Below are 14,754 nucleotides of genomic sequence, written 5' to 3' on the forward strand. Positions count from 1 at the left end.
AAATATCACAAGGGGATAGTTAGTAGTAAAATGATATTTATTTTTTGTTTGATATATATTAAAAAAAAAACTAACTGCATAAACATGTAAGTAACTCGTTCAAACGATGATAAAAAACAAGTTCATATCCATTGTTGTGCTACATTTTTTTATTATTATTATTATTAGTGTTATTCTGTATGGTGATTAAGAGTTAGGTATGGATTTGAGGGGAATTAAAGATGGGTTTTGTTCCACATAAATGATGAATATGAGGCCATAGATGGAAGAAAGGATGGCAAGTTGCAGGAGTTGGCAACAAATAGGAACTACGACTACGTATAATCTTTGTTTTAGTAGACTGCATTTTTTCCATGTTGCATATATCTAATAATGCAAATGTGAGTGTGGAGCTGATGCAAATCATTCCTGTGGCGGCTTTAACTAGTGTTTATTCTTCTCCTAATTAAATCTTCTCCACTCCTAAGTCGTTATTTCCTAACTTCAAATACTTTGTGGTGTTACGCGTTTTTAGATTATGTACGCGTGCGTATTATTAACTGATAGCATTACATTTGCTTGTGATGAAAACATCTTATTAATTAACCTTATGGTGCGTTTGGCTGATGGACTGAATTTGAGGGAAGGATTTCAAATTGTTTTATTTGAAAATAATTTAAAATTTATAAATATTTAACGGAATACGATTCAAAATAAGATTTGAAATTTTTTAAATTCAGAATTATCCAAATAAATTCAAATAATTTGTTATTAAGAAATAGAATCTATAATTTCAAAAATTTCAATCCACTTGCAACTCTAGGTACAATAAAGCGGGGATGCTCCTAGTTAAGTAATCAATATAAGATGTAATTTTCCTAGCGATAATGAATGGTTTTTATTAATGAAGATGGAGTCTGCTTTAAATATGTCAAGATATAATTGAGCGAAATTATGGAATATATGTCGAAGATTAAAAAACGTTATTTTACCAAATTTCTTTTTATGGGACTCGATTTTATAATTTTTTAAATTTACAATGTTTGGCACTTGTGTTTTGTTCATTTGAATCTGGACGGCCCTCAAACATTAATTTAGTAAAGTAACCTAAAAAATGTTGATAGAAAGTAATATTTAAGAAGTTGGTTGCACCTTTTGACTATTATCTTTAAGCGGCTGAGCCTAATATAGTTGACTATATGTACTTCACATAGTTAACTATGTAAAGGTGCAAGTTCACATGTGGGAAGAATGGGCTATATATCCCTGTTATATGAAAATGAGTAAAAAAACTTATGTTTAAAAAAATATTAAAATATTATTTTCTGTATTTTGAAAAATAAAACAAATTATCTTTTATGTAAATTATTATTAGGGAGATAATTTGCTTTATTTTTAAAAATATAAGAGATTATTTGCTTTCTTTTTTTTTTTTCATTTATCAAATCATAGAGAGGTAATTAATCGCATTTTTCCGAAAAGTATACATAAGAGGTAAATATCTTTGATTTTATAATACAAGTTCATATGTCCATAAATTTGCTTGATATCATGCATCTCATACAAATTACCCTAAACTTCAACATAAGAACAAATGAATGGAAAAAACAGCATAAATCCGGCGCCAAGCTTGCAGTCAAATAGCGGTCTCATGATCGGACCCATTACTATGATCTTTTGAATTAATAAAATTATGGAGTATGTGACTGTATTTAAATGTTTTAGAAGCATCTCGCATAATCCCGTTATTTGCCCAGAAAAGTCCACAAGCATTGCAAAGAGACCTCATTCCAGCTGGGCCTCTCCGCATCATTGGCGTGTCGTTTGAACTTATGCCACAATTAGTACACGCAAGTTGTGGAGGACTTTCATCAACCCTATTAATTTCCATGGAAGTTTGCCCACTATCCTTGCAAGCAAATCGCCCGTTCTTACGCTTCATCTTGAGCGCCACCGCTCGACGGACATTATACCTTATTCTCTTCTCAAAACACCGTTCTTCTCTCTTAAGCCGATACTTGTTTACATGCTCTTCCCTCTTTGGGTCCTTACACTTATGGTGCGTCGCGTCTTTATTAGCACGATCAAATGCAAATCCTCCCAAAAGTAATAGCACGGTTTGTAGCTTTTCATAAGGAACACTGTCAAATATAAAGACATGGTCCCAAAACGAAAGGGTCACTCGATGGGGAGCATCAGCAGCATTGTGCTGAATTAACTCATTACCGGCAATCGAGTGCCCAACTGACTCATCCCCAGCTGCATTAACATTCAACGGCTGATCGGAAGTGTGCATTATTACTGTACTCTTAATTTGACATCAACACTAATTAATAATTGACTCAAATCATTAACAAGGTGATTGTTTCTTATATACACAACTGCATGCATGCATGCATGCATGTAGTGTGATGTTCTGATCACTACCAATGATCATATGGAAGGGTCTTCAAATCTTTACAACATACTAGAATAAGTAAATATATTCTTCAGTGTTGTACCGGCCTGTTTGTCTGTATTAATTTTCATTTTCAGTTTTCCTGAATAAAATTTGTACAATTTTCTTTCTTCACTAATCAAGACAAGAAACTTGACTAATTAAGAACATTAACACTTAAGGACCAGGAAAGTTTAATTGGTAGGTAGCTTAGCTCAACCATTTTGCCGGTCTTATATTACAACTAATTATTGGAAAATTAACTTTTTAATATTTCGACGTGCTAATCAACTTTTTAATACATATTTGTCAACCTTTGCCTAATTAATCGGCACAATAATTCAGAATATTTTGAAGTAACTCCGGGGCTCCACATCTTAAATGCGAAGCAACCATAAATAAATATATTTTTGAATTATGTAGAGGAAAAAAGACTTGTCATGAATAGATGGAGGTACGTAGAAAGAATATTATCCGTGTGAGGGTGTGATAGTGAGTCGATTTCAAGCTGGTTGTTAAGATAAGGAAATTGAAACACGACCCATCCGCCGTGCGCTTTTTTTTTGTCAAATAATCATTTTCAACCAAAAATTCCAATGCAAATAGGTCCCATCATTCATCCTTCTTTTTCCTCCAACCCATTCTACAATGACCCCTCATGCTATTCCATTCATTTCTCTTTCTTTTTTTTTTTTTTTTCCTTTCTAACAAAATAATAATAATAATAATAAGAAAAGCACACTCGCACGCACACAAAAGAATGCATAAAATCTACTACTTATGCAAAAATTATTTGAGGGGCAATTTATATTTTTTTTCTAATTGTAATTATTTGAAATTGTTAATTTCTAACTACTAAAATTTATAATTATTTTATTTTATAAATGAAAATTGATTCGGAAAGTGAAGAAAAAAGTAATATTATTTGTTTCCCTTTAGTAAAGCTCATGCATCATATTTTCTCACTTGTCAAAATGATTGCACACCCCCACAATGGCCTTTTGGTTGTCTATTTGCTAAAAAGATAAATAAATAAAATAAAGAATGGTGTGAATTGATTTGAAGTAATTGAGCAGAAGTAGAATGAGTCCAATCCAATGAGAAGGTTGGGACGGGACAGTGTCCTTTAGTGGGACTAAGCTGAAATACACACTTGTTAGGTAAGGGTACATACATGTCTTCTTTTTTTGCTTTCTCTCCTCTCCACCAATAATTTACCCATTCATAATTATAATACTTTATATTTTATTTCTTATAATATATATTTTTACCCATAATCACAAAATAAAGTATTTTTCATTACATTCCCAAAGAATGAGAAAGATTCAAATACATACATTATACGATGATGGTTTAATTGATATATTAATCGCATTCGACATATATATATATACTAATAATCATAAAGATATTATTACTACTTATGTTTTGTTTTTTCTCGTCGGGGTCCGCATTAAATATTATTTGCTCCATCCTCAAACTATAGTATTTTTTTGATGTCGTTGTCGGTTGATCTGATTTCTCTAAAGATAAATAATAAAAGAGAGTAATTAATATTTTATAAATTTAAATAGTCACAGAATTATTTTATATGCTTGAAGCGTTCAAAACACATCACATAGATTTGCCCAGTTCTCCACTTTTTCTCATAGCAATATACGAAAATGATATTTTAAAAAAGATAAAAATAAAAATAAAAAAGTTTTCAACATCATTTGCCAACCGCCATTAATTAACATGTCTTCGTATTTTCTGATCAATTTAAAAGATATAGATAACTTTTTTTATTTTATTATTAAATAAAAAAAATAGATACTTTTTCCGTTGCATTTAGTTGAATTATATATACTGAGACCACCTGTAATTATTGTTAGTATATATATATATATATATATATATTCTCGGAGTATATATAATTATAATATTGGGGTTGATAGTAAAACCCACGTCGAAAGGACAGTGCTTTTTGATTATTTGGAACAATAATTTGATAATGAGTGAGAGAGAGGGGGAGGGATGTTCAATTCCTACGTAAATCAGCTTAATACACTGAATTTAATAAATTGGATGTTGATGGATTACCATCAATGAGTTATGGTGATCGATATATCATCTATCTACCTAGCGTATCTGTTGATTAAGAAACTTATAATTAGGATAATTATGACTTACGTGCAATACTAATTATAATTGCACTAGCTTTTCTTTCTGATTTAGAAAGCCTTTTTTTTTTTTTAATTTATAGAAACGATAATTAATAATTTAGTAGATTGAGATTAATATTATAATAAATTTACATTAAATGATGGATATGTGAAAATAACTAGGAAAATGGGTTATTAGCAAAAGTTTTGTATTGAAATGGGAAAGCGACAGAGCGTGAAATGACATGCATGCAAATTATTGCATCTCTAGTTATAAAATTGGATTCCCCAAGTCCAAGAACTGGCCCTATATGCAACGCAACAGCACTAAGGACAAATCTCTTGTTTTTCTTTTTGCATGTTAAATATAAATTCAGGTCGTGGTCTTATAAATTAGTTTGAAGTTATGAATTTAAATGTTATCGGATTTATTAATGTTTGTCTTATTTTATGTGAGTGTTTGTATCATTTTACGTGAATTATTATAATTTAATTATCGTTGTTAGTTATATTGGTGTATTGGTTGAATTGAGACATTGTTTAATGTATCAAGATAAATTATTGTGATGTATTTACCATTAATAGTAAAAAAAAATCAGACCACCTAATTAATTTGCATCTCATTAGTTTGTTTTAGTATTTACAAATTATTGTGTAAAATGAAAGAGAAATAAGGGTTTGAAACAGACCCAGCAGCAGCATCTCCTTCCATCCACTTAGAGAAGAACCAATACATACTATTTAACTGATCAGATATCATCCCATATCATATCATATCGTATCCGAAAATGAAAATGACTATATGCTTAAATTGACAATCTGATGTCGTGTGATTACCTCTCCGTGTTTGATACCTTGTACTTTGTGTTCCAGATAAGCCTGTTTTTATTTGGTAAAATAATATTATCGAATGTGTCTTTATTTTTAATTGAGTTTTTTTTTTAAATAAAATATATTCCATCATTTACTTCATTCAACATACACTCGTCATATCTTCTAAAAAAAAAAATATATATATATATATAATACACTCGTCATATGTGTAATTTTCTTTTTAAATAAAATACATGATATCATGTTTATATACATGATACGTGTATGTTGAATGGAGTATAATATAAAATAGATTTTGCCAAAAAAAAAAAAAAATTCGATCCCATCTTGAAATTGACTAGTATGTTTTATTAGTGATGTATCACACGTGTGTCTGTTTGTGTAGGCACATGCTTATGCGTGTTTCTAATATTTTCATAATCAAGTATTGTAAATTAACATGTTTTTTACAACTCAAAAATTGCAGAAATTTGAGAACAAAATTTATCTCGCCAATTATTCTTTCTCATGTCAAATTATGGCAGTTTTTTATCAGCTTAAAGATTTCAATTGGTCTAAAACATTTAGGGCCCGTAGGCAGAAAATCATGAATTAAAAGTTTCGTTTTCAGCACGTGTTTTGAGTTAATAAATAGAGTAAATTACAACTACCTCACATAAAATTTTGCATAATTATAAATATTTCAAAATTGTTGAAAATTGCAAATACCCACATTAAATGAAAATAATTATGCAGTTCCTACAAGTTGAAATGGACATTACTATTTTTATCCTTACTGAAAAATTTGAAAAGTACATAAAGTTTCAATGTATAATCCATAAAAGGATATTTTGATTAGTTCACCACAAAAATTAAATGACAACCTAATGAAAGCTAACGAAATGAAATCATTATTAGACGAACGTTAAAATCAGAGTAGGGTTTCAAATAAAACTAGATAATTTTATTACATTTTCCTTGAGACGTAGGGTATGAGCTGATGGGTGTACCATTCATCTTACTGCTAAACTTTTTATTAATTAAAAAATATAATAAACTTAAATTATGACTTGAAAATAAGAGTGCATATAACATAGAATGCATGATATATACCCATTTACCACCTTTTTCCATTTCCCAAAATTACATTGAAAAAGTCACCCCACAATTTCTTATAATTACCCGTATATTCATTTATTTATTTATTTTATCCCCCTAAGGCTCCATTTACTTTTTATATTTTATCCATTCTCGACACAACTCAATCAGATATTCTTATTTCAACATTGGCATATCTTTTTTGATTGAAAACGTAATATTTATGTATGAAAGTATTTAGTAAACGATAATATTTAGATGTTGCAAATATGGATGGAGTTGTATAAGAAATAGCTGCCCCATATATGATGTAGGAAAATATTTTTAACCATGTGTAGACGTTCTATAAAAATATTATTTTTATAGCTAAATATAAGTAGACATCATCCATTTAAGTTTTAACTAATAATCAATGAGCTCATTTGATGGGCACGTGTGAGCATAAGAAAAATTAGGATGGGAAAGGGCATGTGAACGCAAATGATTGCATCTGAAACAGAGTGGATGAGGTGTGTTTGTGAATTAGCCTCCTTCCTTGCAAGTTTTCAAGAATTGAGGAATCATCATATCTACATGCTTTCATTAGTTCAAGGCGAAAAATTAACCTTTTTCTTTTATTTATATATTTATTTTTTGTTTTTGCAAAGTATAAAATAATTACATAATCATTATTGAGACTGGGAAATAATAATTCAAAAGAAGAGTAGGTAGAGAGTGGTGGACAATGGGGAAACAGCTAATGGTTGGGGGGAGAAGTAAAAAGTAAAAAAGAAATTTAGGATTGTATTACCGTGGGGTCCGGAAAGGAGAGTGGGAGTGGAGCCCAGGAGTGGTCCTGTGCTTTGCTGGCTTGAAGCTCTGTATTGTTGGTTTTTGATGGGGTTTGTCTGATGAGAGAGACCAGAGTTCAGCTGCCCCAATCAAACTCACCACAATATTATTAATACTAATACTACTGCCTCTCTCTCTCTCGCTCATAATTCTCTTTTCACTACGCTCTCTCTCTCTCTCTCTCTCTATTCCTGTTTTCCCCTTTTTCTTTTTCTCTTCTCTTCTTCCATCACTTCATCATCATCATCAGCATCATCTTCTCTTCTTACTGTTATTGCCCACAGGGAGGAGATAAATAAGAAGAAACCCGCATCAAAATTTATATCTTTCATGGATCCACAGATCTAATCCTCTTTTCACTTTCAGATCTTCCTTCACCACAATCAACGCTATAGGTAACTTCTTAAGCATACTTCGCGGCCGCCGTCTTTTCCATATGTGTTATTTTACAGTGTTGAATTGCTGATGCTGCTGGAGGGATTTTGTGATTTCAAGATTTTTTTTGGGGTTTTTTGGGTTTTCTTGTATGCGATTTTTTCTCTTCTGTGTTTTGGGACTTGGACCTTCTAGAATTTGAACTGGCTGACCAAACAGTTATCTGATGAAAAAGTTAAAATTTTTTCTTTTTTTTTTTTTGGCAACTCTTGTTTTCAAAGCCTCCCCAGCCCCTTTTCCATGGTGTTGAATTTTGGGGCTGTTGTGCTCATGGGTTTTATGTTCTTGGCCTGAGATCTGCTTCACATTGGAAGTCCTTATTTCTTATTAGTCTTATAGTATATCAGTTCTCAGCTGAATTGAACATATAGTTTGCGTTGACATGCCTTGCTTTTCGTTTTGTAAGAATATTGCTGGTCAAACTCTAACTTTGTAGGTTTTGGGTGGTATTGCCAGAATCCCATCGCCCGCAGTTTCTGCTGTTCGAAGACGAATAGATATATAATTGAGTTCTATTTGGGCCAAAGTTACCTTGCGTGCTCATTAGATGTGGATAATCTGGAGGGTGGTTTGGATGAGATGAGGGATGTTATCTGGGTTAATGAACTTTTTGAGGGCCTGTTTTCGGCCAAGGGCAGATCGATATGTTCACACAGGTTCGGATGCCAGTGGTCGGCAAGATGGGCTTCTCTGGTACAAGGATTCGGGGCAACATTTTAATGGAGAGTTTTCAATGGCTGTAGTTCAAGCAAATAATTTACTAGAGGATCAGAGCCAACTTGAATCGGGTTGTTTGAGCTCAAATGATTCAGGACCCTATGGCACTTTTGTGGGGATTTATGATGGACATGGTGGTCCGGAGACCTCTCGATTTATCAACGAGAACCTCTTCCAACATCTAAAGAGTAAGTTCCATGAGGTTTATTGGAATCTGGAATTGGTATTATTAGCTTTAGTTAGTTTAATGTTGCTTCTTTTTAGGAAACAAAGGATTGGCTGATATATTCTGCGCTAAATCTAAACTGTTGTATATTTTTTCTCAATATGAATGATTCAGAGTTATGGACCAAGTAGTGTATTAGACGGAAGCTTCCATTTTTGTTTGCCAAGTCTTCCTTGTGACATGTAACTGGAAGCATGGAGCCAAAGGCAGCAAGAAACATGACTGCGGGGGCCTTGCGGCTGCCCAATTAAGCCTTTTTTTTTTTTTTTCCCTTTGTGTTAAGATATTTTGTTCTCCATAAAGTCCTAGATTGATCTTTGTGTATTACTTTGCCTCCATGTTTTCTAGTGTAATATTTGGAAATTTTATTTTTGGTCCCACACTTTACTGGCTTAACACATTTGGTTCCATAGGATAAAAAGATATAGCATTTTTGGTTCCATAGGATAAAAAATTATAACATTTTTGGTCAAAATGCTACAATTTTTAGCCTATCGGACCAAATGTGCTAAGCTCGTAAACAGTGGGACCAGAAGTGCAACACCCTCTATTGTGTGGGACCAAAAGTGCAATTTGCTGGCATTACTTGGAAATTTTTTCATTATTGTTTTGCCAAATGTTCCTTGTGACATTTAATTGGAAACATGGAGCCAAAGGTAGCCAGCGCCTGTTCTAATTACCTCTCTCTCTCTGTTTTTTTTTTCTTCTTGTTTTTTCCCGTGTTAATATATTTTTTCTCCCTAAAGTCTTAGATTCATTCTTCATATTCCAATTTGTGCAGGGTTCACAGCGGAGCATCAATCTATGTCGGTGGAGGTTATTCGGAAGGCATTTCAAGCGACAGAAGATGGTTTCTTCTCAGTTGTTAGCAGACAATGGCCCATGAAACCACAGATTGCAGCAGTTGGCTCTTGCTGTCTTGTAGGGGTCATCTGCGGTGGAACTCTTTATGTTGCCAACCTTGGTGATTCCCGTGCTGTTTTGGGGAGACTTGTCAAGGCTACAGGGGAAGTACTAGCTATTCAACTCTCAGCTGAGCATAATGCGAGTATTGAGGCTGTGAGAGAGGAGCTGCAGTCTCTACACCCTGATGACTCACAAATTGTAGTTCTAAAGCATAATGTATGGCGCGTGAAGGGTCTTATACAGGTTTGTTTATCTTTTCTCCAGCAACCATTGCCTTGGTTGCTTTTGGCTGAAAACTTTTTGAGTATTGCCCTTATGTAAGGCATCACCACTGGGTAGTTGACCTATTCAAAGCGATATTGCTATATTAAGTTTAATTAAGACATTGAGATCAGTGCTTTATTAAGGTTCACACAGAACCTTGCGAACTTAGACATTTTTTATTATGTAAATGAATGTTAACGTGTTGTGAGTTTGACTCCGTTTTTTGCATGCGAATGGTTAATACCATAGTGCAGCTATTGTTTTTTAATATCAATAGACTGAAGCATGGAAATTAATGCTTTTCTGGTATTTGTCTCCCACCATAATTTCTATCTAATTCACGGGAAATCTGAGTTCCCAACCACTTTGTTGACCCTTTAAGCTGATTCCATAGTCTATTTTTTTTTAGAGAACAATTTAAAGCATTGACTTCTATAACGAGAAAAATATCCTAACAGCGTAATCATTGTCATTCCTTGCCAAAAAAAATGTTACTTCTTACGTTCCCTTCTTAATTTGGATTAAGTCTTTGAAGGCCTAAGAAACTTAATATGTTGAAATCGATGGCCTAAGTTTGATCAAGTCTTTGAACTAAAAATGTTGGTTTTGGACGGCGACAGCTTCATGAATTTGCATATTGACCTAGTTGGCTATTTTTGCCTTTGCGGGTTACCGAACCAAATTATTGCTATGTATGATGCAAATTTGTTGGCGATTCATATCTATTCTTGTTCTTCATTTTGGAATAGATGTCTATGTCCTGAGTTCTGAAATTAAAGATATTAAAGGCCTGGTGTGGTGCAATGTGAATTTTTCCTTCCTTAGTTCCCGTTAAAAAGTTGTTGTATTGAACAATATAGTCTTGAATATGTCTTGTTACCCATTTTAACAAAGACCATTCTTTTTCTACTATCCAAAAGAGGCAAAACGGATAACTAGTATCACTCATGAGTATATTCTTATGCGTATAACAAAAGCTTCGAGTTACAATTGCACCTTCAGCTGTGCAGCTATTTGGTTGTTCAATTTCCGGTTTCTATACCCTTTGGATTTACTTTATCTCTGTATGAAATTGTTAGACTTTTGCCTGTCTTACGCTTGGTAATGAGTATGTTGTTTTACAGGTCTCCAGATCAATTGGAGATGTGTATCTAAAAAAGGCTGAATACAACAGGGAACCATTATATCAAAAGTTTCGACTTCGTGAACCTTTCAAAAGACCGATTTTGAGTGCAGAACCATCAATTACAGTGCACCAGTTGCTGCCTCATGATCAGTTCATTATATTTGCATCAGATGGCCTTTGGGAGCACCTCACCAACCAAGAAGCAGTTGATCTAGTCCAAAATCATCCGCGCAATGTAAGATATCTAATGCATAAAACACGTTTACATATTCGTGACCTGGACTACATCAGTGTGCAACAGCTCAAGATTTTAAATATTATGATTAAGGAAGAACCAGCAGACTGGTATCGATTATAAGTTATGTGCACCCTTTTTAATTACCATAAATTTCTGAAGCTAGTTGCTTATCACAAGCATCAACTATGGCATGTCGTGATAGATGGCTCTTAAAATTCTGGTTTTCCTGAGGTGGAAAGTGGAAGTATAGAAGGAAGGAAAGAATAAGTGCAAGTATAGAATGCATCCACTAGTTTGTTTAGAGAGGATAATGGAAAGTAAAAGAGATGGATGAGGAAACCCCTTCCAAGCCCAACTTTATTTCTGTTCTAATTGGGAGATGGAGGAGATATATGGATCAATAACAAAACCCTCAGATTGAATTTTATGATCATACTAAATTTAGAAAAGGGATTGGTGAAGCAGTTATTTCATGGTACCAAACAAGGTTATGTATTACCAAACAAATTGACAATAGCAGTTTATAATTTTGTCAATTAAACTGAACCCATCTTCCCCTTGTCTCGCACTGAACCAAACAAAACATTTATGTTGCACGCGGTGGTTACTGCTGACAATAGCACCAAGTTAAGTGCCCACTCCTGCTGCTCATATGAAGAACAAGTTTTCTCTGAATAATGCTGCAATAGCTTTCTGTAGTTATATGTGTTGGTCAATGTTGATGCCAAGAATTGTTTGATTGAACTGATTTCTGATTTTGACACAAGTCAAAGTTGAAGCCTACTTTCCTGGTTCTATATCAATTATTAATGCTGTCCACGGAAGTTGATGTTGGAGAAGTTAGAAGTTTATTTTAGTATCTTTTGCCTTGTTCAATTTGAATGAGAAGAAAGATGAAAATTTGGGCATTAGAACTCACTGCTGACAATGAAAGTGTCCATTTTCTGATAATAGGAGAAACATTTCTAACAATTTCTTGGTTTTTTTAGTTATTTTTGTCAAGTAAAAGCATTTTCAAATCCCATTTTCTTCATTTTGATTCTCCTCCCTCCAAAACTGAAGGATTTACTAGTTGAACCAGTGAATGAGGTTATCGTGTTCATATTCTGCAGGGGAGTGCTAGGAGGTTAGTTAAAGCAGCACTGCAAGAGGCAGCAAAGAAGAGGGAGATGAGGTACTCAGACTTGAAAAAAATTGACCGTGGAGTTCGCCGACATTTCCACGATGACATTACAGTCGTCGTTGTGTTTCTCGACTCACACCTTGTGAGCAGGGCTAGTTCAGTCCGTAGTCCTAATGTATCTGTGAAAGGCGGCGGCATCAATGTCCCTCCCAACTTTCTTGCACCTTGCACCACGCCGACAGAACCGGTGGCAACTTGAAAATCTGCTGTCACTAATGTTATTACCTGTTGTACTATTCCTCATGTGAATACTGGTAGCTCCTCCTTACAAGATAAGAGCAGCCCTTGAATTCTTTAATGCACACTGTAACTTTTAACTGAAGACTAATACTTGGCATAGTTCAAATGCCCAAGAGAGAGAGAGAGAGAGAGAGAGAGAGAGACTGGAAAGGAAAAGTGGACTTGAAGGTGACAATCAGAGAGAGAGAGAGAGAGAGAGAGAGAGAGAGACTGGAAAGGAAAAGTGGACTTGAAGGTGACAATCAGATATAGCTATATGTTTTCTTGGCAGATGTTCCTACACTTGTCTTTATCATCCTTGTTATTTTAATGTATTTGCTCTTGTAAATCCAGTGACCTTGAGGCTAAAAATGACCTGATTAATTCATGTTTAGTTTCAGCTATGAAGATCACTCGAAGCTGCTTGTGGATGAATGAGAAGTAATATATATGTTTCTCCTCTCCTCTTTGTTGTTTCATTTTAGACTGAGTTATCTTTTCGGTTCTTGTGAGAATTCATGGTAACACTAAACCTGATTTATTTGAGGTTTGCTGTGTGGGGAATAGGGACGTATGTGGTTGAGCTTTAAGCAAACTCTCTTGGATTTCTTTGTTGTATGATGACAGAAGTGTTTGGTGGTAAAGCAATCATATGAGGTCTGCCAAAGAAACAAGCTGAGAAACATTTCATGGGAGTCGATTATTGCCATCAATTTACAGCTCTGTGAACTTGTTTGCAAAAGAGTTGTGTTTAATTTCTGTTGTGGAATTTGGGGCAGGGGTCCTATCCACCAACCAAGATCAAACCTTGTTTCTAACAAGTAAAAAAAAGTCCAACTTAAACCAGACAATTAACCTCAAAGCATGTCCAATTATCATCAATTGCTCTCTTTTTTCTTTCCTCTTTGCAGTTTGTTTATCTCACTCTGTGTATGTGTGTGTGTGTGTGTAAGAGAGAGGGAGTGAAAATATATGGGTGTCAGGCATATTCCCGCAACCCCATAAAATTAAAACGCTATATTGTGTTTGCTTTGTCTTCATTAGATAATGAATGCATCAGCTAAATGCGTGTTCTTTTTTATTTGTACCATAACAACACACTTAAACGCAAGCTAAGGCCCAATTATCAATGCCCAAAAATCAACTTTTCTATGTTTTTCACCATTCCTTCCTTTTACTGGAAAATCAATCCAACGGCTATAAGGAGTCGCGGGGGGACACGTGTCCCAACAGCAACAACATCTTAATAACATAAGACTGGGCCTGGGGAGAGTAAGTCCTACAGAAATAACCACTTGATGGAAACCCTGTTCTATTTTATAACATTAATTATTATTAAGTAAATAGGAGAAAAGAAAATGGATTGTCTTCATGTCTTGGACAAATAAGTGATTGGTTGGGGGGAGAGAGAGAGAGGGGTTCCGTTCCGTGAGTGTTCCCAGTTCCCCATACAAAAGAAGTGGTGAACCTGAAGAATACCTATGGGATTGGGAGGAGTGAGGAGTACGAAGAAAGAAGAGGTCATTGTGGTAGTTTTTTACTTCCCATTTTGGTTAAATCAACGTTTTTGGAATCAACTATGTTTTTTTTTTTTCCATTGAGCCCAGAATTTATTTGCATGGGTTTGGGTTTGTGGTTATTTCTCTGATGAAATGCAAATGCTCATCGACATAATAGTCTTTTGATTAAAACAATAAGACAGTCAGAGTAATGATCATCAGTCTGATTACTTGAATAATGCTGCATCAAACCTCCTTACTTACAAACTGACAACACCAAACATCCCCCATTATATTCTCATAATTACGCTCTTAACACAAACAAACAAATAAAAAGATTGTGGTCAACATCTTAATTAAGTAATGTTTCCTCTCTCTCTCTCTCTCACACACACACACACACAAAAAGAAGCACACATGCATGCGGACACAGACACACAATCTATCAGTGCAATCTTGACTACCCTTTTTACTAGTTTAGAACAAATTTTGACTCCTCTTTTCTCTCACTAGTCAGCACCATCTGTCTCCTTGTGAAAAATCTCTGATCTTGTTGCAGGCTGCAACCTTTTTATTTCTCTCACTCCTCAACCTCACACACACACACTATGAAATGAATTCAGTAATTTCACAGGTTGT

At 34.2% G+C, this 14,754-nt stretch overlaps 2 protein-coding genes across 3 annotated transcripts; one reads left to right on the forward strand and one right to left on the reverse strand.

Annotated features, from left to right (window-relative positions):
- On the reverse strand, window positions 1,616–2,275 carry LOC105169923 (GATA transcription factor 25-like). The gene has a single exon (XM_011090475.1). The coding sequence runs from the start codon at window positions 2,273–2,275 to the stop codon at window positions 1,616–1,618; it is 660 nt and encodes a 219-aa protein (XP_011088777.1).
- Window positions 7,447–13,077, forward strand: LOC105169805 (probable protein phosphatase 2C 60). 2 transcript variants are annotated; one of them, XM_011090327.2, is made up of 6 exons: window positions 7,447–7,697; window positions 8,174–8,642; window positions 9,462–9,829; window positions 10,975–11,211; window positions 12,327–12,805; window positions 12,873–13,077. In XM_011090327.2, the coding sequence occupies exons 2-5, from the start codon at window positions 8,324–8,326 to the stop codon at window positions 12,594–12,596; spliced, it is 1,194 nt and encodes a 397-aa protein (XP_011088629.1). In that variant the 5' UTR covers window positions 7,447–7,697; window positions 8,174–8,323; the 3' UTR covers window positions 12,597–12,805; window positions 12,873–13,077. The 2 variants fall into 2 exon arrangements, with proteins under 2 accessions (XP_011088629.1, XP_011088628.1); XM_011090326.2 differs by having other exon boundaries at window positions 8,194–8,642.

Source organism: Sesamum indicum, linkage group LG8 (assembly GCF_000512975.1).
Source record: "Sesamum indicum cultivar Zhongzhi No. 13 linkage group LG8, S_indicum_v1.0, whole genome shotgun sequence".
NCBI classification, from domain to species: Eukaryota; Viridiplantae; Streptophyta; class Magnoliopsida; order Lamiales; family Pedaliaceae; genus Sesamum; species Sesamum indicum.

What these genes read in the sequence shown, in the direction of transcription:
- LOC105169923 (XM_011090475.1), bottom strand. Translation starts at nt 2,275, where the DNA reads ATGCACACTTCCGATCAGCCGTTGAATGTTAATGCAGCTGGGGATGAG.
- LOC105169805 (XM_011090327.2), top strand. Translation starts at nt 8,324, where the DNA reads ATGTTATCTGGGTTAATGAACTTTTTGAGGGCCTGTTTTCGGCCAAGG. An exon ending in GCGTGAAGGGTCTTATACAG is followed by an intron (nt 9,830 to 10,974) that starts GTTTGTTTATCT and finishes GTTGTTTTACAG; the next exon opens with GTCTCCAGATCAATTGGAGA. An exon ending in TCCAAAATCATCCGCGCAAT is followed by an intron (nt 11,212 to 12,326) that starts GTAAGATATCTA and finishes CATATTCTGCAG; the next exon opens with GGGAGTGCTAGGAGGTTAGT.